This window comes from Bidens hawaiensis, unplaced genomic scaffold (assembly GCF_021521415.1).
Source record: "Bidens hawaiensis isolate Kalapana, Puna unplaced genomic scaffold, B.hawaiensis_p1.1 tig00060895_1, whole genome shotgun sequence".
NCBI lineage: Eukaryota > Viridiplantae > Streptophyta > Magnoliopsida > Asterales > Asteraceae > Bidens > Bidens hawaiensis.
In genome coordinates, this window is record NW_027500955.1 from 1 (window position 1) to 26,898 (window position 26,898).

Genomic DNA, 26,898 nt, shown 5'->3' on the forward strand with positions numbered 1-26,898 from the left:
AGAAAGTACTACGTATGATACTCTAATCTGTGTCAACCACAAACTGGGTGCTGACTCTGACAATGATGAAGATGTGGATCCAACTCAATATCGCACAATCATAGGTTCTTGAATGTATCTAACGGCTTCTAGACCTGTTGTTATGTTTGCAGTTTGTGTTTGTGCATGTTTTCAGGATAATCCAAAGGAGACACATATGAAAGGAGTGAAGAGGATACTTCGGTATCTCAAAGGAAAACATAAGTTGGGTCTCTAGTATCCAAAGGGAGGTTAACTGGATTTAGTGGCATACACCGATTCCAACTTCGGAGGCTGTAACCAGAATAGGAAGTCGAATACCGGTGGTTGTCAGTTTCTTGGAGGGAGATTGGTGTCGTGGCAATGCAAAAAGCAGACCTTGGTAGCAATATCCACTTGTGAAGCAGAATATATGGCAGCATCAAACTGTTGCTCCAGAGTTTTGTGGATACAACAACAAATGCGAGATTATGGTATGAATTTCACTCATACTCCTATTTGCATTGATAATACTGCTGTTATCTCAGTAACTAACAATCCCGTAAAGCATAGTAAACTAAACATATTGACATTCATCATCATTTTATACGGGATTATGCTGAGATGAAATTAATCGTGCGTGAAAAGGTTGATTCTTTGGATAACTTTACTAATCTTTTTACAAAAGCTTTTGACCGATCTCGTTTTCAAAACCTTATTGAGTTAAATGGGATGATCAATCCCGAGTAACCGTGTCTTGTTTTTTCTTTAAAGAAAAGAAAAAAGAACTTCACTCTCACTTAGAATTATGTTAGTTTTTGTGATTCATGACAAAACGAGGTATACCTTATTCCTTACTTAGCGAGTAAACGATTATTCGGTTAATTCATAGCGAAAAAAAGATAACCAAACGATACTGAATATGACCCGTATATATACCGAAGGGTCATATATGAGTTATATATATATATATATACATATATATTATAGTGGCTAACATATTGATAATTAGGCTCCAGTACGTTTAAAACCATTTAAACGAAAAAGGTTTCGTTTAACGATACGCTATGACGTTAAATGCAATAGTTAACATCAAAACGAGTATTATAGTATCTATCAAGCTGAAAAAGATTAATAAAACACTTATATGACATGTTCTAAGCTATCTGTGAAAATATTTTGGATTTTCACAAAAATGGGCTGAAAAGCACTCATTTTCGCGCTGTATTTCGCACCCGAACTAGTTTTCTTACGAAACACCGAACGCAAACTAAATTTTTGACCTAGATTTACGCGTGGCACAAAAACAGAGGCATTAATGGACTAAAAGGAGGCCTAATGGGCCCCCTCTTTGGACCGGTCGCAAGTAGAGGTGGACCTCCTTGTTTCTAGTTTGTAGTATCTAGTATAATACTTAGATATTTTTTACACAAACATCAACCAAGATCATCTCCAGCTGATTCCTTCATCTAGCAGCCAAAACCTTCATGGTAAGAATCAATTTTCATAAGATTTTTGCTTGATTAACAAAGTTTAAACATGGAAACTTAAGTCTTGATTAGTTTTAAACATGTTTAACCATCCAAAAACCATAAAAATCGCCTAAAATCATGTTTTGAAGTTAAAAATGTTTACAAAGCAGAAACATAAAGATTTTAGACTAAAAACATGGATTAGAACACGAATATGACGTTTTTACGATTCGAAAGTTCGGTTTGAAACCCAAACCGAAAACCTAATTTACAACGATAGACTATGGATGATTTATGCTTGGTTTTGTGTTATATGATATTTAGATACATTGATTTCTTTTACAAGACCCGGAGAGTCGTTAAAATCATCGAAAACTATCGAAAACCGACAAGGTAATTACTGTATTACTCGTTTAGGGGCTGATTGTGCTTCGATTGTGGCATGCTTGTTTTTAGGTTGCTAAAATCTTAGAAGACATTAGGGATCATGTAAATGAGTCCCTTTTCAAATTTGGTAACTGTTTGACAAACGGAGAATATTTGCCGAATTTATTACCGTTTATGGGCGTTTTTTTGGGAAAAATTGTTAAACTTCATGAAAAATTATGATACATGGTTTGGAACTAAGTAATGTTATGTTAAGATAACTAGAAAAGTTTGAGATGATCTGGAGATGTCTAATTAAAGGTTGTGTATTTGCGTCTTTATCGAGTTTTGACAGCCGAAAAATGCACAAAATGGTATTTTGGTCAAAGAATTAGGTTCTAGGAATTTTATTTGGGTTGTGTTATAGTATTATGATCACTTGGAAAAATTATCGGATTTTTGGGAATCGTTTGATATAAACGGGGTATTTATCGGTTAATTATAACATATAAAATTTAATTTAATAAATAGATAGTAAAGTATAAAAACTCTGAAATAATTTTTATAAAATTCTACAGATTTAAATTTATTTTTACAAGAATTATCATAATTTATATATAATTACGTAAATAGTTATGATTATTTGAAGATTTTAAATTATATTTGTTTTAACGAAACCGGCAGTTTTTTGTTTAACACACTGACTGGTATGTCAAAACATCAAAAGTGATCAAATATCGTACTTATGGATGAATTTTATAAGAACGAACTTTTTAAGAAATTTTCGGACAATTCGGGTGAATTGTACGTGTTTTGTATAATCAAACCCCCTAAGAAACGGAAACGAACCATGCGATCAATCCAGATACCGAAACCTTAAAATTCTTACATAAATCAAATGATTTTATCAATCAGTATGTTTACTTAAGTTTATGTGATCTTACCTTTTTCCGAAACACGTAAATGATCAACTTGGCTAGGCTCGGAAAACGGTGAAACTGAGCCATATTTAGTTTTAAACATTTCATAGTGTACAACGTCACAATCTAAAACTACGATCATGTTCTGGGCCTAACAGCTATACCCAGACTAGTTATACAGCCCGACTTAGTTTAAACACTTACTAGTGTTAACCATACTATACCGATTATAGGATACGAGCTATAGTCGAGACAATATACATACTACTCGTGTAACCGATCAAGACTACTCTAAGATGAGTTTCATGACCCCACTTTCTAAGCTGTTTTACGAACTTTTGGGGTGGAAAGCGTGTTTACATATACGTTTATACTTGAAAATTGTGATGATGTGAATCTAAGTACTAACACTTGAAAGTCCTCACAAACACAAGTGATGAACTTCGCACTGGTGACGTGTGGATAGTACTATCGGTTTGACAAAACCAACTGACAGGGCTGGAGGGGTATACCGGAACATGTTAAGAGGGCTGGAGGGGTAACCGTATAGTCGGATTCGTTGCCAATTTGTTTCTGAATCATGCTTTGATGTGGTGGAACACTATGGTTCAAATAAAAGGGCAAGATGTTATAAACCGTATGTCATGGGCCAAACTCAAAACCCTTTTACTATAACATTTTTGCCCAAAAAATGAAATTCAAAGGTTAGAACACGAGTTGTGGAACATGGAAATGACGGGTGCAAACCACGTGGGATATACTAAATGTTTTAACGAACTTTCTCGCTTAGTACCATGGTTAATTACTCCGGAAACTAAACGTATCGAGCGCTATATTTGGGGATTAACCCCTGCTGTTAGGAGTATAGTCAACTCAGTAGCTCACCCAACATTGGAAAGTGTTGTATCTCAGGCTGGTGTAGTTACTTTTGACCTTATAAGAAGCGGAGTGATAAGAATGCCGGGAGAAATATCAAGTTTAAAACGGTCTAATTGTTACCGAATTGTGGGAAATGTAATACTCATCATACGGGTGAATGCAAACCGGTAATATGTCACAAGTGTGGAAGGACTGGACATTATGCCTCCAACTGTAGAACCACCACCAACAATGTAAACCGACCACAACAGGCAAATCAACCACCTCGACCTCAACCAACCCGACCACAACTGAACCAACAAACCCCACCTACCATGAACCTCCGTACCTGCTATGAATGTGGTAGTACGGATCATTTTCGGAGATACTGCCCAAGCTGAATCAGGGTGCAATGAGAAGACAGTACCAAGCACAATCATCAACTTCCAATGCATCTAGGGGACGTGCGTTTGTAATAGGAACGGGTGAAGCGCGTCATGATCCGAACGTGGTCACATGTACATTTTTAGTTTCCGGTCAGTGTGCTTCAGTTTTGTTTGATACGGGTGCTGATAGAAGTTTTGTATCTATTAACTTTTTACCCTTAAAAAATATGCCAGTTAGTGAGCTAAAAAAACCATACACTATAGAACTCGCTAACGGTAAGTCTATACTTGTTAACCGATAGTCCAAAATTGTTCCTTTTTCATAAATGACCACCCGTTTCTTATTTATTTACTTCCGATGGAATTAGGAAGTTTCAATGTTATAGTCGGTATGGATTGGCTATCTATGTATAAAGCTGAAATCGTTTGTAAGGATAAACCTGTTAGGATACCTCTTTCAAATGATGAGGAAATGATCGATCAAGGTGAGAAATACGGTACCATATTGCCTCTCGTATCCCAACTTAAGGCACTAAAGTACTTGCGCCAAGGTTGTACGTTATACTCGGTGAGTGTAACATACAAGGACTCCGATGAAAAACGATTAGAGGACATCCTAGTGGTACATGAATATTCAGATGTATTCCCTGATGAGTTGCCTGGTTTACCACCGACTCGACCAGTCGAATTCCGTATTGACCTAATACCAGGAGTAGCTCTCATAGCTAAAGAACCTTACCAACTGGCACCTTTTGAAATACAAGAACTGTCCAATCAATTGCAATAGTTACTGGATAGGGGTTTTATACGACCTAATTATTCACCATGGGGAGCACTGGTGTTACTTGTGAAAAAGAAACACAGTAGTTTTCGGATGTGTATTGATTACCGGGAATTAAATAAGGTGACTATCATGAATAGATACCCATTACCTCTAATTGATGACTTGTTTGATCAACTTCAAGGAGCAAAGTACTTTTCAAAAATCGATCTCAGATTTGGTTATCATCAAGTAAGAAGTCAAGAGGAAGATATCCCAAAAACAGCCTTTCGAACTCGGTACGGTCACTATGAATTTTTGGTTATGCCGTTTGGATTGACCAACGCACCTGCAGTGTTTATGGATCTCATGAACCGGTTTGCAAACCCTACCTTGACAAATTCATGATATTGTTTATCGATGGCATCTTGATATATTCGAAAAGTAAAGGGGAACACGAGCAACATCTACGGGTAATCTTGGAATTACTGAGGCAAGAAAATTTATACGCCAAATTCTCCAAATGTGATTTCTGGTTATAAGAAGTATAATTTTTAGAACACATTGTGAATCAACAAGGAATCCAAGTAGACCCAAATTACTAAAATTGAGGCTATTAGAAATTGCCAAGTACCTAAATTACTGAAAGAAATTCACCAATTTTTGGGATTAGCCAGGTATTACCGACGGTTTATTGAAAACTTTTCAAGCATTGCCCAACCCTTAACCCTCATAACTCAAAAATATCAAGAGCAAGAAATGGCATTCCAAACGTTAAAACAAGAGTTATGTGAAGCTCCAATATTAAGCCTCCTAAATGGAACTGATGACTTGGTAGTCTATTGTGACACATCTCGTAAAGGTTTAGGATGCGTCTGATGCAACGGAATAAAGAGATAGCATATGCCTCCCGACAATTAAACGTACATGAGAAGAACTATACAACTCATGATTTGGATATGGGAGCAGTTATATTTGAATTTAAAATCTGGAGAAACTACTTGTACGGCACCAAATGTACCATTTATACGGACCACCAAAGCCTACAACACAAATTTGATCAGAAAGAGTTGAACATGAGGCAAAGAACATACGTATAACTGCTAAATGACTATGATTGCGAAATTAAATACCATCCGGGGAAGGCCAATATAGTAGCAGATGCATTAAGTCAGAAGGAACGAATTAAACCCTTAAGAGTACGGGTACTTGAAATGATTTTTAAGAATATCCTTATTGAAATAATTCGCATTGCTCAAGACGAAGCCTAAAAAGAAGATCAATTAGAAAAGGAAGAATTGCACGGGAACGAAAAGAACTTGGAAAAGAAAATTGATGAATATATTACTTCAAAAATCGAGTATGGATTCCGACTCTTCATGATCTTCGAGAATTGATTCTTGATGAAACGCACAAGTCCAAATATTCTATTCACATATGTAAGTAATTTTTTTGTATTTTTAATATTTTTTTATACATATCAAAAATAAAACAGATATAAAGAAAATCATAATACAAACTATACAACTCGGGCTATCTCCCGAGTGATGCATCCAACACGTCTATGCCTCGGTGAATGAGTCAAGGTAGAACACCTCGACTGTCTAATCATATATCGGCTCGCCTATGTAGTGCTTAAACCTATGACCATTCACCTTAAACTTCCCGCTCTGATCCTGTATCTCAATAGTGCCATATGGGAATATCTCAGTGACTGTAAATGGTCCCGACCATAGGGATTTCAACTTTCCCGTGAATAACCTCAACAGGGAGTTATTCAATAAGACCTTATCCTCACACTTGAACTGCTTATTACCCTTCAGCTTTCTATCATGCAGTTCCTTCGTGTGCTCCTTATACTAAATGGTTGTGCATACATATGATCCCGGAGCTCCTCAAACTCATGCAACTGTTGGAAACGATTGCCCTTTGCGGCGGATAAATCAAGATTAACCTTCTGAAGGGCCCATGAAGCACGGTATTCCAACTCAACAGGAAGATGACAGGCCTTCCCATAAATCATCCGAAATGGTGTGGAACCAGTTGGAGTCTTGTAGGCTGTACGGAAATCCCACAAAGCGTCATCTAATTTTTCGGACCAATCCCGACGATTTGAACCAACCGTTTTCTCGAGAATACGTTTGATTCCCCGATTACTCACTTCCACTTGCCCACTAGTCTGTGGGTGGTAGGCGGTTGCAAGCCGATGGGTGACCCCATAGCGCTGCAATGACTTATCCATCTGCGAATTGCAGAAGTGAGTACCTCGATCACTGATCAAGGCTTTCGGGACACCAAAACAAGCAAATAGAATTTTTAGAAAACGAACTACCACTTGGGCATCATTCGTGGGTAGAGCTTTGGCTTCAACCCAATTTGACACGTAATCGACAGCCACGAGTATGTACTTGTTCCTATGCGAAGATGGGAACAGTCCCATGAAATCAATGCCCCACACATCGAAAACCTCACAAACTTGAATAGCATTCTAGGGAATTTCGTTTCACGATGAAATGTTGCCGACACGCTGGCAACAATCACAACTCCAAATAAACACAAGCGCGTCCTTAAAGATAGAAGGCCAGTAAAAACTAGAATCAAATACCTTCTTTGCCGTCGAACTCACAACGTGGTGACCTCCTGTCGGTCCCACATGACAATGGCTTAGAATCTGCCATCCCTCCTTGACATTTACGCACCTCCTAATCAGCTGATCAGCACCGATGCGGAAAAGATTCGGGTCATCCCAGAGGTAAAACTTAATGTCAGCAAAGAATTTCTTCTTTGCTGGTAAGGTATCTTCGGGATGTACCCGTCACCAAGATAGTTCGCGAAGTCAGGGAACCATGGAAAACCTTTCTTCTGTGTCGTAACCAACATTAGACTCTCTGTCGGAAAATGATCGTCAATCCTGACCCCCGAATCTCCTAACTCTGCTCTCTCTAGACGCGAAAAATGATCTGCCGCCATATTCTCGGCCCCCTTTTTATCACGGATCTCAATATCAAACTCTTGGAGCAACAGGATCCATCGGATAAGAAGAGGCTTAGCATCCTGCTTGCTGAAGAGATATCGAATAGCAGCATGATCCGTGTAAACAATCGTCTTGGACAGAACTAGATGGGACCTAAATTTATCGATTGCAAACACCACAGCTAAAAGCTCTTTCTCAGTGGTGGTATAGCTCTCATGTGCACCATTTAAGATCCCGCTTGTGTAATAGATCGGATGGAAGTGTTGATCCTTCCGTTGTCCAAGAACCGCTACGCCTACAAAGTTGCTCGCGTTACACATCAACTCGAATGGTAACGACCAGTCGGGAGCAACCATTATCGGTTCGTTAACGAGTTTGTTTTCAGAAGATCAAATGACTCAATACATTGCTCAGAAAAAACAAATGGAGCATCCTTCTCCAGAAGATTGGTCATGGGTCTCGCGATCTTAGAAAAATCTTTGATGAACCGGCGGTAGAACCCGGCATGACCTAGAAAACTCCGATTGGATCTCACAGAAGTGGGTGGGGGAATATTAGAAATGGTCTCGACCTTTGCACGGTCAACCTCTATCCCCGCACTCGAAATCCGATGCCCTTGAACGATGCCCTCGTGAACCATGAAATGACACTTCTCCAAGTTAAGGACTAGGTTGGTGTCAATGTAGCGGGACATCATCCTCTCAAGATTAGACAAACAATGATCAAAGGAACTCCTAAATACAGAAAAATCATCCATGAACACCTCCATGGAGTCCTCAATTATATAATTGAAAATGGCCACCATACACCTCTGGAATGTGGCTGGAGCGTTACACAGTCTGAACGGCATAAGTTTGTAAGCAAACGTTCCGTAAGGGCAGGTAAAAGTGGTTTTCTCCTGGTCATCGGGAGCTATCGGAACCTGGAAATACCCATAGAAACCATATAAGAAGCAGTAGTACTGCTGACCTGTTAAACACTCTAACATTTGATCAATGAAGGGTAAAGGAAAGTGGTCTTTCCTGGTGGCATCATTTAGTCTGCGATAGTCGATGCAGACTCACCATCCCGTCACAGTCCTAGTGGGAATAAGCTCGTTTCTCTCGTTGGTGACGACATTCATGCCACCCTTTTTAGGAACCACCTGGAATGGACTCACCCAAGCACTGTCAGAAATGGGGAAAATGATCCCCGCATCAAGGAGTTTAATGATCTCCTTCTTCACGACCTCTTGCTTTTTCGGATTAAGCTGCCATTGCGGCTGAATGACAGTTTTGAAATTTCCCCCCATGAGGATTTTATGAGTGCAAAATGAAGGGTTGGTACCCTTAATGTCGATAATCTTCCATTCAATCGCCTCTTTGTGCTCTCGTAGCACCCTCAACAACTTCTCCTTCTCGACCTCCGTCAAAGCAGATGCAATGATAACCGGTAGCTTCCTCTCTTCATCTAAATATGCATACTCAAGGTGGGCGGGCAAATCCTTAAGCTCTAAGGAAGAAGGAGGACTCTCAACAGAAGGTCGGTCCATAGGATCGTCTCGTACGATCTCAGCAGACACGCCAGATTCAGGGATATGCGACTCGGTGTCGTCATCAAATTACTGATTGGTCATGGCAACCATCTAAATCTCTGGAATCTCCCTATCGAGAATCTGGGTGTCAGAGGCAGATCCTCCACAGATTTGAAAAACTCCCCAACATGTTCCATGATGGTATCAATGATGTATAGGGAGTCTTCAGCAGACTTGGGGTGTTTTAGTGACTGTCGAACGTCAAAGGTGACGTTCTCATCCCCAACTCTTAAAATCAACTTACCCTCGCATACGTCGATCAACGCCTGTGCAGTGGCAAGGAATGGTCGGCCCAAGATAAGTGGGACACTATCATTATCGTTCATGTCCAAGATGAAAAGTCCACTGGGAATATGAACTAGTCGACATGAACTAGCATGTTCTCAACCACACCTCCGGGGTATTTCACAGAACGATCAGCAAGTTGGATACTCATATGGGTAGGACGTGGTTCGCCTAGACCCAACTTGCGATACACGGAATACGGCATGAGATTAATACTGGCACCAAGATCCGCCAGCGCATGAACAACCGTATTATCACTCAAGTTGCAGGGAATCGTGAAACTCCTAGGATCGGACATCTTTTATATTAACTTTCTCTGCAAAACTGAAGAGACCTCAGCTAACTTCTCCTTATTCGAAAGAATATCCTTAAGTAATTTTGCATATTTTGGCATTTGCGTGAGTGCCTCAAGGAATGGAATGTTGAGATGAAGCTGTTTCAGAAGATCAATAAATCTGGAGTTTTGCTCCTCTTCTCTATACCTACGAACTCTCCCGGGATATGGAAGTCTAGGTTTGTAGACTCTCGCTGGTGTGCTGGGTAATGGTTGGTTTTCGGCCTGTGCCGTACTTCCTGGGCTTCGCCTCTGAAGCACCTTGGCCGGTGGAGACTCCAACTGAATCTCCTCATCCACCTGCTTCTCTACATCTACTGCAGGCTCCTCAATGACTCTTCCTATCGCCTCCTGACTCACAGGCTCGCTACGTACCCCTGCACCGCTCCTCTTCGTCACAGCCTTCGCGAACGCCTTCGGGTTTTGTTCGGTATTACTTGGAAGTGTCCCTGGCGACCTCTCATTCAGATGACTTGCTATCTCTCCCATATGCCACTCAAGATTTTGAATTGACGCACCCTGATTTCTCATGAATGACTCGTGCTCGCCAAATTTCTCTTGAGTCTCTTTGTGACGGGAGTCCTCTCGAGTCATAAGTTGCGACAGCATCTGTGTCTGTTGTGCCATCATCTTCTCTAACGTGGGCTTCTGCTCCCCCCTACTCGCTCCCTCACCGGAATCCTGGAATAAACTTTGCCGCTGCTGGAAGCCAGACAGATTTCCGTTTCTCCAGTTGGAATTTTGGTTACCTCTCCAACCCGATTTATAAGAATTGAAAGAATTTTGATTTCGGTTTTGATTACCGACAAAGTCTACAGCCTCCTCCTGGAAACCTACGGGGCACTGAACGGTTCATGCCCTCCCACTACAGATCTCGCACAACTTACTCTTCACCTGCAAGTCCTTCACAATCTTTGCCAACACTTCAACCTGTGTCGCAAGTGCGGTTCTCGTGTCCACCGGATGCATGCAGCGTGATAGGGAATCAACGGTCTTGGTTCTCTTAGTCTACAGATCTCGCACAACTTACTCTTCACCTGCAAGTCCTTCACAATCTTTGCCGACACTTCAACCTGTGTCGCAAGTGCGGTTCTCGTGTCCACCGGATGCATGCCGCATGATAGGGAATCAACGGTCTTGGTGCTCTTAGCGGGTGGTCGATGGTATCCACTCATGGCTAAACCGTTTAACAAGGCAATGCACTCATCGGTATCATTTGTCATCAATAAGTTGCCTCCTACAGCAGTGTCGAGCATAATCTGAGTCGCGTACGTCACTCCGTTATAGAACTTTTCAACAACTGCCCAGTCCTGCAGGCTGTGGTTCGGGCATAAAGCGAGTAAATTTTTGAGTCTCTCTCACGCCTCGTAGAAGCTCTCATTGTCCTCCATCAGAAAAGAATGAATCTGGTTATCCAAACGAGCGGCCTTAGCCGGAGGATCATATTTCTCAAGAAACTGGGTCTGGATTGCAGCCCAAGTAGCTATGGATCCCTGTGGGAGGGACTCAAGCCACAGACTCGCATGATCAACGAGTGAGAATGGAAAAACGCGGAGTTTGATGGTTTCTTCGGATACGTCGGCAAGATGAAAAGTGTCGCAAATACGTGTAATGCGAGTGAGATGAGAATGCGGGTTCTCGTGGTGCAACCCATGAAATTGAGCATAGATGATGTTCAGAATGTTCGATGGAATCTGCCAGTTTGTCAGAACTGCGATGGCTGGTGGAGCAATGCTGGATATTGCGCCCGCATCGATCGGATGTGCCAGGTCTGCAATTTTCCTCCTCGGTGGTGGAATTGCATCGCCCATAATCCTATCCCTAATGACGAATTCAGAAAAAGTAGGAGAAAAGGATGTATTACCGACGAACGTAGAAGAAATAAATAAACGAAACTAGAATTAGCTAAACTATTTAAACAAAGAAAAAGAAAAACAAAACAAGTAGCAAATAAGGTAAGTCCTAACTCGAGTCGTTCTCAATACGCCTCTAACCGTGTCCGCGGCAGCGACGCCAAAACTTGATGTGTGTCTAATGATGCTATTTCTAATTAACTCACAACTAAGCTTTAAATTTATAAAACAAGACTTCTAAGGAAACCACACAAAACCGGCAAGTGTACCGATCACTAACAGTATAGAACTAAGGAAGTCCGAGTATCGAACACAAGGACACGTGAAAACGTTTTTAATACTTAACCCTAACCAAGGCTCACCTAAGAATATTTAAATGATTTTTAATAATTAACTACTTGGCCTAACTTTAACTATATTAATTAACTAAACTTAACTTAACTTAACTAAACACTTGATTAACCTAAAGACTTAAATGCAATTGGAGAAAATGTCTCCCTAGGTAAGAATCCTATTGAAGTTATAATAAGCTAATGGATTGAAGAATATCACGACACCGGTATCTAAGGATGACACAACTAAGGTTCACTCAAGAAAGCTAGATCACCTCCCGGTCTCACTAAAAAACCCTAACTTACACTCAGTTGATTTTAAGAACATGATATTCCGGGTTTTGGTCAAGAACAGAAATTCAAGATGATAGTGTAAGTGTTGATTATGAGTGGGAAGAACAACCTAGGTTGAAGGAAGAATGTGTTAATTGGTTTGTTAAGACAAAGAAACCAGAGGCGCCTCCGATGTTCAAAAGGAGTTATAATATCAAAGGGTATAATGAATCAAAGAAAGGTATCATTTGTTGGCTTTATGATGATCAGCCTAAAGTGTTTGTGGTTAAGAGATAAGATGGCATTAAGTATTTTGCAAAGAAGCTGAGATCGTTCAACACGTTGCCCGAGTGTGAGGTAATGGATTTGGCTCGTTTGAAATTGATTAACAGGAGTGGGGATATATATGCTGGTTGGATTGGAAAGATAGTGTGGAATGAAATAGTCAAGCAGAAGAAGTTCGAGTTGTTGAAGCACGGAAGGGAAAGTTGATTGAGGTTGCTAAAAGGGGGATGAGAGAAGGTGGCAAACTGTGGATGATTATGAAGTATAAGCCCATTCTATGTCTGACAGATATTCCGATGAAGATTATGCCTCAGGATGTGCTGAGAGACTTGAAATGGTGGTATGTTGATTGCTAGACCGCTGAAGCTGTGATGGAAGATCAAGATGAACAGGAGATCTTAAGGGTGTATGATTCTATGCACCTGGTTAACTTGTCTCAAGCTGATTTACAGGTACTAAATGAAAAGATCTTTTATATTCCTGCTTAGAAAAATGAAGCTAAGAAGTATCAAAGGGTGGTCTCAGTTTGTGTGAGACAAGGTGTGCATGCCTGAAGATCGTTGCTACAAATTTTGGATTACGACACAAGACGAAGCTATAAGAGAGATGAAGCTACTGCCAATGGGGAGTCTGTTGGTGTAGTGTGTCAGTAGTTCATTAATCTATAGTTCATCATGTCTGTAATCAGTATATTGTCAGTTACGTTTTGGTGAACTTAATGTTTAGTGTTTGGTAATGGGCGAAGTTAGCCAAGCGGAGAAGTTAGGGGCAACTTCGCCAAGCATGTTTGGCGAAGTTTTCGCAGGTTATATAAACCTAACTTCAGCTGTGATTTTGTAAGGCTTTGGTTCATAACTTTGTGCAGCCTTTTGCTTATTGGCTAAGAGCTCTGAGTAGCTAATACGATTAAGTGTTTGCTTTAGGTGTTTGTTCTTCTACGTGTTTGTTTCGTTACTTGGTTAATACACTCGTAATCGTATACTTAGGGGATTCCACACCCTCCGTGTATGAGACACTCCTGTGTAGATGTGTCTGGTTACCTACACCTCTTGGTCGAGCTCCCCCTATTCATATAAAGTTTTAGTAATCTGATACTCCTCCAGTAGTTCTTCTTGTTGTTCACACTCCAGCTCAGTCAAGGATTTTGCAGTCCTTTCTCTTTCCATCATCACATTCAATGTAACAACATGCCTTTTGGTAGCTTGTTCAGGAGTTTTATCCACATTTAAGAGGTTATCAACAGATTTTTCATTCTTATTGTTCAAGGGCTGCATTTGCTCTTCATTTTCTGCAATTGATTTTCCCTTTGATTTCCTCCTTTCTTCATTTGTTTACCTCTACATTTCTAGTTCACTGGGAAAATTATCAATCTCATCCATCAAATCCTCCATCTCTACATCCACAATTTTATCAACATGTTCATCTTTTATCACAATTTCCTCTGTATCTCCATCTTCATCAACTATCACATCAGTTTGTTGCTTAGTGGCTATAGCATCAATTGATATAGCTTTAGTAAGAGTTCTGTTTCATTTCCAGCCACATTTTCATTATTTACATCATCCTTCTCAACCATCACCTCTGCAACTTCCTTTTTTACAATCACATTGGCAACATCATAATTTTGTGCTCCACCATCCGACTCATCTGCATCATAATCACACTCATCAATCCTCCTCTCCTTACTATCATCATCAGAATTTCCACCATACGTATCACATAGATTTTTCAATATGTCCTCCTCCACCACATTAGTATCCTCCTTCACCTCATTGACCACAGGTGTATTCTCCCCCTGTTTTGGTACAACTGAGGTCTTTTCAACCTCAGCCTCCATGGTTTGAATCATATGTTGTGCCTGTGCCAACATGGATTTTAAATCAGCATTCTTCATTTTCCACTCATCATTTTTCCTTCTTAAATCATCATTCTCAATCACCACATCCGTATATATGCTAAATAAATGAGCACCTGGGGAAGGTGATCTGGGAGTAGTATTTGAAAATGAATCTAAAATGGTTGTTTGGGGTTGAATGGGTTCATTGGGTGGTCTTTCAATGATGCTTGTGCTAGTGGAGAGTAATGGGTTGACAATTTGGATTATTGGTGTAAAGGTATGGGTAATTTCAAAGGTTGGAATGTGGGGTTGGTAAGTGGTAAGTGTTTGGGTTGGCGATTGGTAAAGTGTAGTTGGCAGGTTTATTTGATGAGAAGGAACATGTTGTGGAATACATGGTTCATGGATGGTTTGATCTTGGGTTTGTACTTGGCTTTGGGTTTAGGTTAATGGTTGATTTAGGATTTGGGTTTAAGGTGGGGTTTGGGTTTGGGTAATGATTGGGGATTGGGTAGGGATTTGAGGTTGGGTAAGTGGTGATGTTGGTGGGGATGGTATGTAAGGTTCAGGATCATGGTGTTGTGGTGAAGTATAGCAAGATTGAATAAGGGATATGGCACCCGGGCCCTACAAAAGATAAAGAAGAAAAAACAACAGGAAACTCACAATTGCATAAGAGAACATAGAAACTTTAGCTGCATGAATCGTGAGCCTCCGATCGCCCCAGGTGTTAGGTGGAGTCTTTCCCACATTCGAAACCATCAAACTGTGCAACTGAAGACTGGAAGGCTATGATTGAGACAACCGGGTTCGTATTGAACTAAAAGACTCCGCGCATCCGGTCTCGGCATGAGCTGCCAAGCTGACAAGCGACGATCTGCGACGGGAAGACGGGAGAGTTGAGATGGAAACTAGGTGTTCAGTGAACCCTGTTTCAGTCTCAAACTCTCCCTTCCTAGAGCTGCTTTAGAGCGAAGAGGCCCTCGGCCATGTGTCTTCCAACCCATGGCCGGGTCTTTACGCGCGTATGCGCATGTACGCACACAACCTTAGACCGATTCTAATACCACTGTAGGCTCTTAAAACGCATGTAAAGGCACCTTTATGAGTGTTTATACATATCTATTAAATACATCAGTTTTCTTAATACAGTACTTGATTTCAACCCCATAAAACACTAACAGCAATAGCAACAAGAAAACTAGCGTCAGGAAAGCAATCCAAGCACTAACCACAGGAACAATCAAAACACTAGCTAGCTGACAACAACACCAGTATTATCGATCGGGATACCCTATCCGGGCAGTATAAACACTCATAGAGGTGCCTTTACATGCGTTTTAAGAGCCTGCAGTGGTCTTAGAATCTGTCTAGGATTGTGCGCGCACACGTCGTGCGCACGTGTGCATGTGCGTGGGCGTGTGCGTACATGTGTGTGCGTACATGCGCATACGCGCGTAAAGACCCGGCCATGGTTTTGAAGACACATGGCGAAGGGCCTCTTCGCTCTAAAGCAGCTTTAGGAAGAGAGAGTTTGAAAGGGAAACAGGGTTCACTGAACACCTAGTTTCCATTTCAACTCTCCCGTCGCAGATCGTCTCTTGTCGGCTTGGCAGCTCACGCCGAGACCGGATGCGCGAAGACTTTTAGTTCAATACGCACCCGGTTGCGAGCTAGCTTTTACTTAAGCCTAGCAAGGTATTGCCTTCCGGGCGAGGTAATCTTCTTGAATTATTCTTTAGTTTCAATCCGAGAAGGGGTCACTATGTCTAGCAAAATTGTTCTTCAAAGCCAGGCAAGGTTTGCTTCCCAACAAGCTCTTGGCTAATCCAAGCTTTTGAAGCGAAAATATTTTGTAAAATCTAGCAAGGTTATTCATTAATAAAAAGTGGTCCGAGTATGTTTGAAGAAGGTTGATAAAGAATTATCTTAAGGACGTTGTCGGACAAGGTTCAACTCCGAGCAAGCTACAGTGCTACCAGCACAAGTCTACAGTGTTACAAGCACACTTGTGTTTGCTCAATAAGTTATTCACTAACAAGAGTTGAAGGGATCTCTGAAATACAACTTTTCTCGTTGGACCATGTCGGGCAAAGTTCGCTATGGTCAAGAATATTGAAGTCTGCTAGATGAATATTTTCTCCAAAAATATTCTAAGTAAAGTCTACCCGGAGAACTGTTCCCCAGCACACTTTGGTTACCAAGTCTGCTCGAAGAAGACTAAAGCTCCAAGGCTTACCCGAAGACCTGTTTTACACTTAGAACCTTTTGTAATTTGATTTACTGAATATGTATAATTAATTAGGGTTTTTAGAAGGAATGACAGCTGTCAGGCAGGCCTATAAAAGGAATAATTAGGGCACGCCCGAAAAAAGAGACGAGAGATACGATTGAGACAGCCGATATTATTCCTGACTTAAATATTGATGGCCGTTTTTTAATACGTACTTAAAAAAACATTCCCTATTTGTAACCCTGATTGATTACTGTTTGTATTAATATTTCTATAAACGAAAATCTTTTAAGTAACAGTTTGTGTTTGTTTACTTTAGTATTTCCAAGATATATATATTGTGTTAGTGATTCCGCTGTTAACACGATATTATTCTCACCCTAAATAGCATGTCGTTATCCTGTCTTATCAACACCTCACGGTGATTGTTGTTATTCGGGACCGACAAGTGGTGTTAGAGCTGTGGTCATACTATCTGGGTATAGAATCATTGCTTGTTGCTGAAGATTTAAATATGAAGAGTGACGTCAACTGAAGCAATGTTTCATTGAAACGTGATGTCAGCAACTCTGTTTTTCTTCCATATCTACAACTTTTTGGAAAAATTCATCAAGTGGAAGGTGCTCTTTGAAGCTGTTGTTTGTTATAATGATGTTGAAATGTGGACCTCTATAAAAAATGGACCTTATACACCTGATAGAACAAACAAAACTCTTGCAGTTGATGCACGAATGAAAAATGTCGATGATAGAGCACTGGCCATGATAAACCTAGGTTTGTCTTGGGAGATCCTCACCAAAGTTTCTCACCATCAGACTGCAAAGACCATGTAGGATTCCATACTTGAAATGTTGAATGCAACTCAGAACTGAAGAACATCAAGGAGAGACTGAAGCAGCAACTTGATAGGTTCAAATACAAAAATGGTGAGAGACTCAAACCTGTGCTGGAGAGATTCTTGGCTATTGTGAATGAGATAAGAACAACTGATTATGTTGTGTCTGACTCTGACTTGAATACAAAGCTGTTGTCATCATTGTCAAAGGAAAGGTACACTTCAAGAAAGTTTATAAGGCAGACACCAAATTATGACACATTGAAACTTGATGATGTGATTTGCTTTCTACAAGCTGCTGAAATTGAAAAGATAAAGAATGAAATGATCAGGGAAGACAAGCCTTGCTTCCAAGTATCAAATGCTCTTATTGCTCCTATGGGTAATTTTTCAACCATGAACCAACAGCAAATCCCAATCATTGAAGAACCGAGTGAGCATGGTGGTGAAACACCAAGAGGATTTGTTGCTGGGAGCTCAAGTAATCAAGGAAGTCAGTCAAGGTTTAATGTTCAGCTCAATGATGATGACTCTGCCTCAATGGCAAGTGGACATGCACCTTTTTTTGGTGGAAGTGGAACTCAAGGAAATGAGTACCAAGCATTGATTACAATGTTCACATATTCATATAATGCATTCGTTGCCAATAACATGATCCATACTAGTGTTGTTCAAGATGATCTTGAGCAAATTGATGCTGATGATATGGAGGACATGGACATGAAGTGGCAGGCAGCCATGTTGGCTTTGAGAAGTAAGAGGTTGTACAACAGGACTGGTAGATCTCTTGTATCAGGTCCAAATGAGAGAATCGGGTTTGACAAGTCAAAAGCCATTTACTATAACTATCAACAACCTGGACATTTTTCCAGAGAATGCAACTTTCCTATACAGCTCAATAACAATCAAGGTTAACAATCAGCAATTTCAAAACCAATATCAACAAGGCCAGTCAAGAACATACAACAACAACTACAACAATAACCCTAATTTCAACAGCAACTACCAACAGAACAATCAACAAGTTGTCCCACAAAACCAAAACTACCAGAGAAATACCAATAAAAACCCTCCACATGCTCCCAACAACACCAACAGAAACAACACCAATAAGCCTAGAAATCAAGAAAATGTTGCACTGGCTGCTAACAAACAAGATGGTGATTTTGACTGGAGAAATCATGAGGATGACAGAAGCAAAGAAAATGTGGCATTGATGGCTCAGACAGAGAATGAAGCATCTTCCTCATCTTCAACATAGGTGCATTCAATCTCAACACTTGAATTACTTGAAATCATTAAATCTCTTAAGTTGAAGATAGGAAAACTTGAAAGTGAATGCTTAAGAAAGAAGAGCATGATTAATGTATATGAATCAAGTAATCTTGCATATGAAGATAGAATCAAGAGTCTAGAAGATGACTGTGTGGATAGCTACAGAATACAGTCAAGGTATGTGAGAGATATTGAAGGGTTGAAAAGAATGGTGTTTGAGGAGAAGGTGAAGTATACCACACTTCAGGTGAAAAACGAATTCAAAAAAAACCTACTCTCAACTGGAAACATTTGTGGATGTCTGAATAAGATAAAAGAGGAAGATAAGTATAAAGTTGTGCCTCCACCATCCAATGACAATTACTCTTTGAAGGTTGACAAGGAGAAAAGGGAGCCATACCTTAATCAACTTAGAGATGACTTTCAAGACAAAGAGGAATTTATTGACAACTATAAGATGATTGAAGTGAGTGAAGATGGAGAGTTTGTTTTGAAAGAAGATGTGAAAGATGAGAAGTCAGTTGGAATTCCATTCTCTGAGGATGACTTGGATGATGAGAGTTTGAATGTGGATGATTTAAATTATACAAGTGATGATATTTCAATTGATGAATGTATCAAGAACAAAAGAAATTCAAAACCAAACTCAATTGATCAACTTCCATTGTTACCACCTGCTACACCAAAAAGGAAAAGACATTATGAGAAAATGAGAAGATAACATGTGTTATTTGACATATGTGAAGGTTCAAAAATGTCTAAGGTTTCTTAAAATGCTGGAAAGCCACCGAGCAAGGAAGGTTTAAGAAAGATCAAGAACAATAAGAGAAAGAAGCCGAAGGAAACTCTTTCAAATGATGAATTTATTCCAGTGTACCTGTTTTCTCTGGTCAAGAATTATTTGATATTGGTGAGGTTGAAACAGTTGAGGAATATGAGAGAAGACATACTAGGTACAAAGGAAGTTTGGATGAGGTTCCAATCAAGATGGAGAAAATAAAATTTGTGAAAGGCAAAGTTGAAAGAAAAGATATCAACATTGAAGATTTTGTGTCCTTTTCCATTGATTTTAATGGACTCAAAATTCATAAGACAATTAGCATTGAACCTCCTAGACCAAGTGAAAGGTTCAAGAAAGGAGTATCACTTGAAAGTTTCAAAGGAAAAGTATGGTGCAAGAAATGTGATGAGTATGGTCACCACACAGATTCCTGCCATGAAAGGTTTACATACAAACCGGTTTTTGTTCCAAATGAAACCAAGTTTGGGCAAGATTTTGGTATGTACAAGAAGAAGTGTGAGGAAGTAAAAGAAAAAGGTGAAAGTTCAAAAGCTATGCAGAATGAAAAAGTTAATGCGGTAGTTGAAGAAAAATTTAAAAGGACTATAGTACAACAAGTAAAAATAAACAATTCCCAAAATAAATCTGATGTAGTCGTGAAGAAGAATACTCAACCCATCAGAATTGTTCCAAGGGGTGATACAAGATCAGTAAAGTCTGATGATTCTTAAAACTCACCAAGAAATGGAAAGAAATATGTTAAGGGCTTGTTCTCTAAGAAAAAGTCAATAGAACTAAATGTTGATTAGAAGTTTCTTAAGAGACGTGGATTTGAATCCCATGGTTTGTTATGGAAGCCAAGGTGTGTTGATCAAGTCTATAGTAGAAAATATGTGAGAAATGAATCAAATGAAAATGATTTTGTGGTGCAAGAATGCAAAAGCATAATTCCTTATGTGAAAATTCCAAGCCCAACTGATAGTGGCTATGAAACAGATGAATCTGATGTTTGTGAAGTAGTTTATGAATATCCTAAGCCTATTCCAAACTCTAATGCAACACTTGTCAATGTCACAGATGATTTGCAAGTTGATTCAGCTTGCATTTCCTTGCCAAACTAATCATTTGCTTTGATATGTGCAGGAACAGTCCACACCAGTAAATGAAGTATCGTAAACGAACAGTGGATGTTCCAGGCACATGACATGTGACAAGAGATCACTGGTGAACTATGAAAAGAAGTTTGAAGGCCCAGTTGCATTTGGGAGTGATGAAAATAGAGAAAAAATTGTTGGGAAAGGCATAATAACCAATGGCAAAGTGCCATTTGACAATGTGTTTTATGTGGAAGGACTACAATATAACCTTTTGAGCATCTCTCAAATGTGTGATAAAGTTCATAAGGTTGGTTTTGATGATTCACACTGTTTCACCCTCAAACCTGAATTTGAAATCCCTCCTGATATGATTATGATGATGTCTCCAAGGAATGGCAATTTGTATCAACTGAATATGAAAAATGTTGTTTCTAGAGGAGGTACCTGTTTTGTATCCAAAGCCACTGAACAGGATCTAAATTGTGGCATAGAAAGCTTTGTCATGTAAATCTAAAGAACATGAACAAACACTGTGAAGGGTGAGCATGTAATTGGTTTACCTACAAGAGAGTTCAAACATGAAGAAAACCGCATTTCTTGTCAGAAGGGTAAGCAACACAAGTCATCTCACAAAAAAAAACTCAATTGATCAAGTTCTTGAAATGCTTCATATGGATCTTTTTGGTCCTATAACTGTAACAAGCAGTGATACAAATCTTGAATCTTCTATAACCACTGATGTGACTGTCCACATGAAAATCAAGCTTGAAATCACATGAAAATAGATCTTTAACTTGAGGGTTTTGGTTGCTAGAGAAAGATATTCAGCTGATCTTGATCTTGTTTGATGTTCAAATGAAAATATCTAAGTAGTTTAATATATACATAATGCTAGAAACAAGGGGGGTGTCCCACCCTTTTGCGGCCGCAAGTAAGGGGGTCCTTTAGGCCTCCCTTTAGCCCATTAGTGCCTCGTTTTGCATGCCAAAGTTCGGTCTAGGTCGAAAATTTAATTCGGGTTTGGTTTTTCGCAAGAAAAAAAATTATTGAGTGCGAGAAATAGCGCGAAAACGAGTGTTTTTCAGCCCATTTTTGTAAAATAAGAAAAGCATACTGACTCGTTGTAAAAATCCAAAATATTTTCACATAATGCTTAGAACATGTTATATAAGTGTTTATAAATATTTTTCGGTTTGACGGATGCTACAATGCTCGTTTTGATGTTAACGATTGCGTTTAAACTCATAGCGTATCAATAAACGAAACCTTTTTCGTTTAAATGGGTTTAAACGTACTGAGGCCTAATTATCAATATGTTAGCCTCTATAACATATTTATGACTCATATATGACCCCTCATTATATATATATATATATATATACGGGTCTTAGTCAGTATCAGTCGGTTACTCGTTTAATCGGTACGAATTAACCGATTTATCGTTTACTCGCTACGTAGTGAATAAAGTATATCTCGTTTTGTCATGAATGTCACATTAACAACCTTCAAAGGGTTTATTCTGATTGGTTGTTTCATTTTTGGAATCTGCTTCTCTTCAACAAAAGTGTTCTCTTTCTTGACAACAATTTCAGTTTTCTTGATTACTTTATTTCTTCTGTCAGTTTCAACAGATGATTTCTTTCCTTTTCCCAAGTACTCATCATATTACTACTTGTTCAAGCCAAAGTATTGTCCAAACATGGTAGTATCTGGAACATGAAATGATTTGAATGTAAATATTTCATGACATGAATCAGTATGATGTCCATACACATCATAGTGCTTACACCAAACCTTATCTTTAAAACTCTTACTTGTTTTCCCTTTTTTGGACCTTTCACTTCGCCTTAAGGGTTCAATTCCAATGGTCCTTTGAAACTTGAGCCCATCAAAGTCCATTTAGAAAGACACAAATTCCTTAATCTTGACTTCTTGTCTTTCAACCGAACTTTTGAGACAGACTATTTTCTCCAAATCGGGTGGTACATCTTTTGCGTTATCTTTGAATCTTGATTACCTTTTTTCATACTTTTCCACAGTCTCTACCTCTCCAACATCAAATAGTTCTTGATTTGAGAAAACAGGGTAAACGGGAATAAACTGATAACTATCAAAAGTGTTTTCAGTCTTTTTCTTGTGCTTAACTGTTTTCACCTAAAATGCTTTTTTTCTTGGATGTCAACTGCATTATACTTACCCTTTGATCCACCACATATGTCAAATAACACATGTTCCCTTCTCATCTGTTCATGATGTTTTTTCATCTTGGGTGTGATCTTTGGTAACATTGAAATTTTGCTTGGAGGTCTTGACTTGCCTTTACCTTTGACCTTTGAAACACTTTCAATTGAGAATTGATCACTTGAGTCACTCAAGTCATCTATGTTTAAACAATCTTCATCAAAGTCATCTCCAGAGACTTGAATACCAACAGAAGTTTAACCATTCTTCTCTTTTTTCAACACAAACTCACCTTTATCACTTACTTCAACCCTTTTATAATTTTCAATAAACTCGTTATTATCCTTGAACACCTCTCTAAATTGATCAAGATATGCCTCTCTCTTCACGTTGTCAACCTTCAATGAAAAATTGTCGTTGAAAGGTGAGGGTCAATCTTGTATTTGTCATATTCCTTGATCTTGTTGAGTTTACCACAAATGTTTCATAATAATACTAGATTTTTCAGGCAATCATTCTCAACCGTAAGAGGAGTGTTCTTCGATTTCACATCCAGTAACATCTTCTTCAGCCCTTCAACTTTAGTGATATATCTTTATTGGACCATGTCTATCTATAAAATCTTCTTCCAAACTCTTATTCTGTCTTCATAGGTTAGGTCACTTGCTTCATATACATTTACCATGCTTTGTTTATTGAAGCATTCTTTTTGTACCTTACTCACTATCATTCTCAAGGATTCATTTAATTCAAGTAATTCAAGCTTGGAAAGATCTGAATGTACCTGAGATGAAGAAGATTCATCTTCATTCTCCATTTTTTCCATGAATGCAACATGTGCTTTCTCTATTTCACTTGCATGATTGCTCCAGTCAAAATTTCCTTCTTGTTTAGCTGCAAGTGCAACATTTACTTGGTTTCAGGGCTGGTTGGTGTTGTTTTTGTTGGGGTTTATAGTATCTTGTGGAGGGTTTTGATTGGTTTTTTGAAAATTCTGGTTTTGGGGAACAACTTGTTGGTGATTCTGCTGCTATTGGTTGTTGTAGTTGTTGAAATTTCTTTGTTGGCCTTGGTTCTGGTTCTGGTGTGGATACTAGTTTCTTGGTGGAGCAAACTGATTGTTTTGAAATTTTCTTGGTTGATTGCATTCCCTAGAAAAGTTTTCTGCAACTGATAGTTGTAGCAAATTGCCTTTGATTTATCAAATCCAATCCTGTCATTAGGAACAGACACATGGGATCTTCCTGTTCTGTTGAACAATCTTTTTCTTCTCAAGGCTAGCATTCCAACTTGCCATTTCAAGTCCGTGTCTTCAAAGTCATCTGCATCAATTTGCTCGAAATCTTCTTGGACCACACTGGTGTTAATCAAGTTTTTTTGCCACAAAAGCATTATATTACTCTGTAAACATTGAAAACAAGGCTTGATATTCACTTCTGTGATTGCCACGTCCACCACCAATAGGAGCATGTCCATTGGACATAGAAGCAGTATCATGATCATCAATCAACTGGACATTGAACCTTGATTGTCCACTTTGATTGTTCATGTTTCCAACAACAAAACTTCTTGGTGTGTCACCCCCATAATCACTTAGTTCTTCAATAATAGGCACCTGTTGTAGATTCTTGGTAGACAGATTACCCATTGTTGCTATGAGAGGATTTGTCACCTGGAAACTTGGTTTATCTTGTTTTATCATATTATTTTCAATCATTTAATGGTCTGTTGATTGAAAAAAAACAAATCACATCATCAAGCTTCAGCTGAGGGAAATTGGCCTTCTTTTAGATAAATTTGCTTGATGTGTACCATTCACCAGAGAGAGATGACAATAGCTTCTTTGTAATGTCATAGTCAGTGATTGCCAAATCAGTCGTCCTGATTTCTTTGTCATGTCATAGTCATTAGCAATTGTCACAAATCTTTGTAGCATAGATCTTAGCTTCTCTCCATCTTTGAACTTCAAACGATCAAGGTCAGACTTCAAACGATCATACTTTATGTTCTTCAGTTCAGTGTTTCCTTCAAACATCTCAATAAGAGCATCCCGCAAAGCTTTGGTTGTGGTGTGATGAGCCACACTAGTTAGGCTCTCCCATGATAAACTCAACTTGATCATTCTCAGGGCTCTAGCATCCTTCTTTTTCTTTCTTTCCTCAACAGTAGGATTTCTCCCTGTACCATCTGGCACAAAGGGTGCATTCTTGATGGAGTTTCACATCTCTACATCTTTGTAGCAAACAACTGCTTTGAATAGCACTTTCCATTATATGTAGTTCTTCTGACAATACAATCTGGCTATATTATTAGTAGACACCTCTTGCTCTTCAATGGACATCTTTTTGGTATTTTTGAAGTATTTTAGAAATAAAGAAAAACTTAATAAACTTGAACAAAATCCTTAAACTCTTGTGAAAAATAATCAGTTTTGTGGTCAAAAACCTTAGATCTGATATGTCTGAATGGATTAAAGCAAGATTTATAATATAGAAACAAACTTAAAGAAATATCTGAGTATAAGAACACTTTTAAATCTCACAAATATTGTAGATTTGGAAAAATGAAGAATAGGACAGCTGACGTTATAAATCAATGGAACAGTTGTCAGCTGTAACGATTCCGACGAAACCAGGGATACCCTAACCGGTAGACGATAGTTACGTCATATTTTATGTCGGGTACATGAGTTACCATGGTAATTATACGAGAATACATGGTTCACTGTACTGATTGTACGTGAATATATAATTCATCGTATTGAATATGCGATTAATCGATCGATAGTTATTGAAACCCGAACGAATCGAGGGTTCAACTATAGACGAGATATATGATATTTAGTGATGTTGCGAAGTATTAAAGCTTCGGGATAAGTGGATTAAAGCACAGAAAAAGGATTTCGATTTAATAGTACGTCGGTGTGTTAAACGAAACCTTTAATACCAAACCGAGCAAGAGATGATCGATCAAGCCGAAAAATATGCGCGATAAATAATGATATGATGTTTTAAGTTAATAAATGTCATGGTTTAAGTTTTTAAAGTTTTTAAATCGGTTTTATATAAATTTCATTTTTAAGCCGAAAAACGACCGTTTTAGCCTCGTTTTAAGCCGAATTAAACATTTAACCGAAAAACGAACTGAACCAGATTATCCAAAACATTATCCGGATATCCGATATCCAAATGAGTGGCCAAGAATGAAGAGGTGGGTCCCACCCCACCCCCACATAATTCCGATCGGATGGGGGGGAAACCCCTTATCCTTTATTTTCTTTTTTCCAAACAAGCATTCAACAATCCATGAATCCTCTCAAGATCATGATCCAAAACCGAGAGTTTTTAGCAAGAAAACAAGGTAAAGAATCGAGTTAATCACGTTTCCATCTTCGTTTCTTGAGTTGGTTTGTAAGAAAATGAGGTTTCAAAGATGAAAACCGATTCTTGCATGATCAAGTGATGTATACGGGTTATACAAGGGATCTTGGTCCAAGAAAGAAGTTAAACGAACCAAAAACGAATTTTTACGGTTTAAATCTTTGTTTTTGAATCATAATCGAAACTATAGTGTAAGAGGCTTGATCGTGAGTGTAACTTGCTTGGTATTGTGGTATGTTGGTTGTAGGTTCTGTATTTAGTGGTAGATAAGGCGGAAAGACGAGTTTGTAGCTTGTAGTGGCGGAAAACGAAAGGTATATTCGGTTATGTTCGGTGTATGTGTTTTGGGACAGATTGTTGATAGTTTAGAGTTGGGTCATGAAATTTTACAGGGATGTTCTACACATGAAAATATGAGTTCTGTGAATTTTTGGTAATTTTTGGATAAAGGATGAATATTTGGTGAATTTAATGCTCGGTTTTGGCCAAAAATGGTGAAAAATAGTGAAATATCATGAAAATTCTGGAAAATTTCAGATAAGCTTTTTATATCATGTATAAGTCACACACAAAATTTGGGGTCAGTTGGAGAAGTCTAAGTAGGCTATTCG

At 38.9% G+C, this 26,898-nt stretch overlaps 1 protein-coding gene across 1 annotated transcript; it reads left to right on the forward strand.

The window, feature by feature from the left end:
• Window positions 1–4,025: 4,025 nt before the first annotated feature.
• LOC143603158 (uncharacterized) lies at window positions 4,026–4,786 on the forward strand. The gene is made up of 2 exons (XM_077080048.1): window positions 4,026–4,275; window positions 4,386–4,786. The coding sequence occupies exons 1-2, from the start codon at window positions 4,026–4,028 to the stop codon at window positions 4,784–4,786; spliced, it is 651 nt and encodes a 216-aa protein (XP_076936163.1).
• Window positions 4,787–26,898: the final 22,112 nt, after the last annotated feature.

What these genes read in the sequence shown, in the direction of transcription:
- LOC143603158 (XM_077080048.1), top strand. Translation starts at nt 4,026, where the DNA reads ATGAGAAGACAGTACCAAGCACAATCATCAACTTCCAATGCATCTAGG. An exon ending in CACTATAGAACTCGCTAACG is followed by an intron (nt 4,276 to 4,385) that starts GTAAGTCTATAC and finishes TCAATGTTATAG; the next exon opens with TCGGTATGGATTGGCTATCT.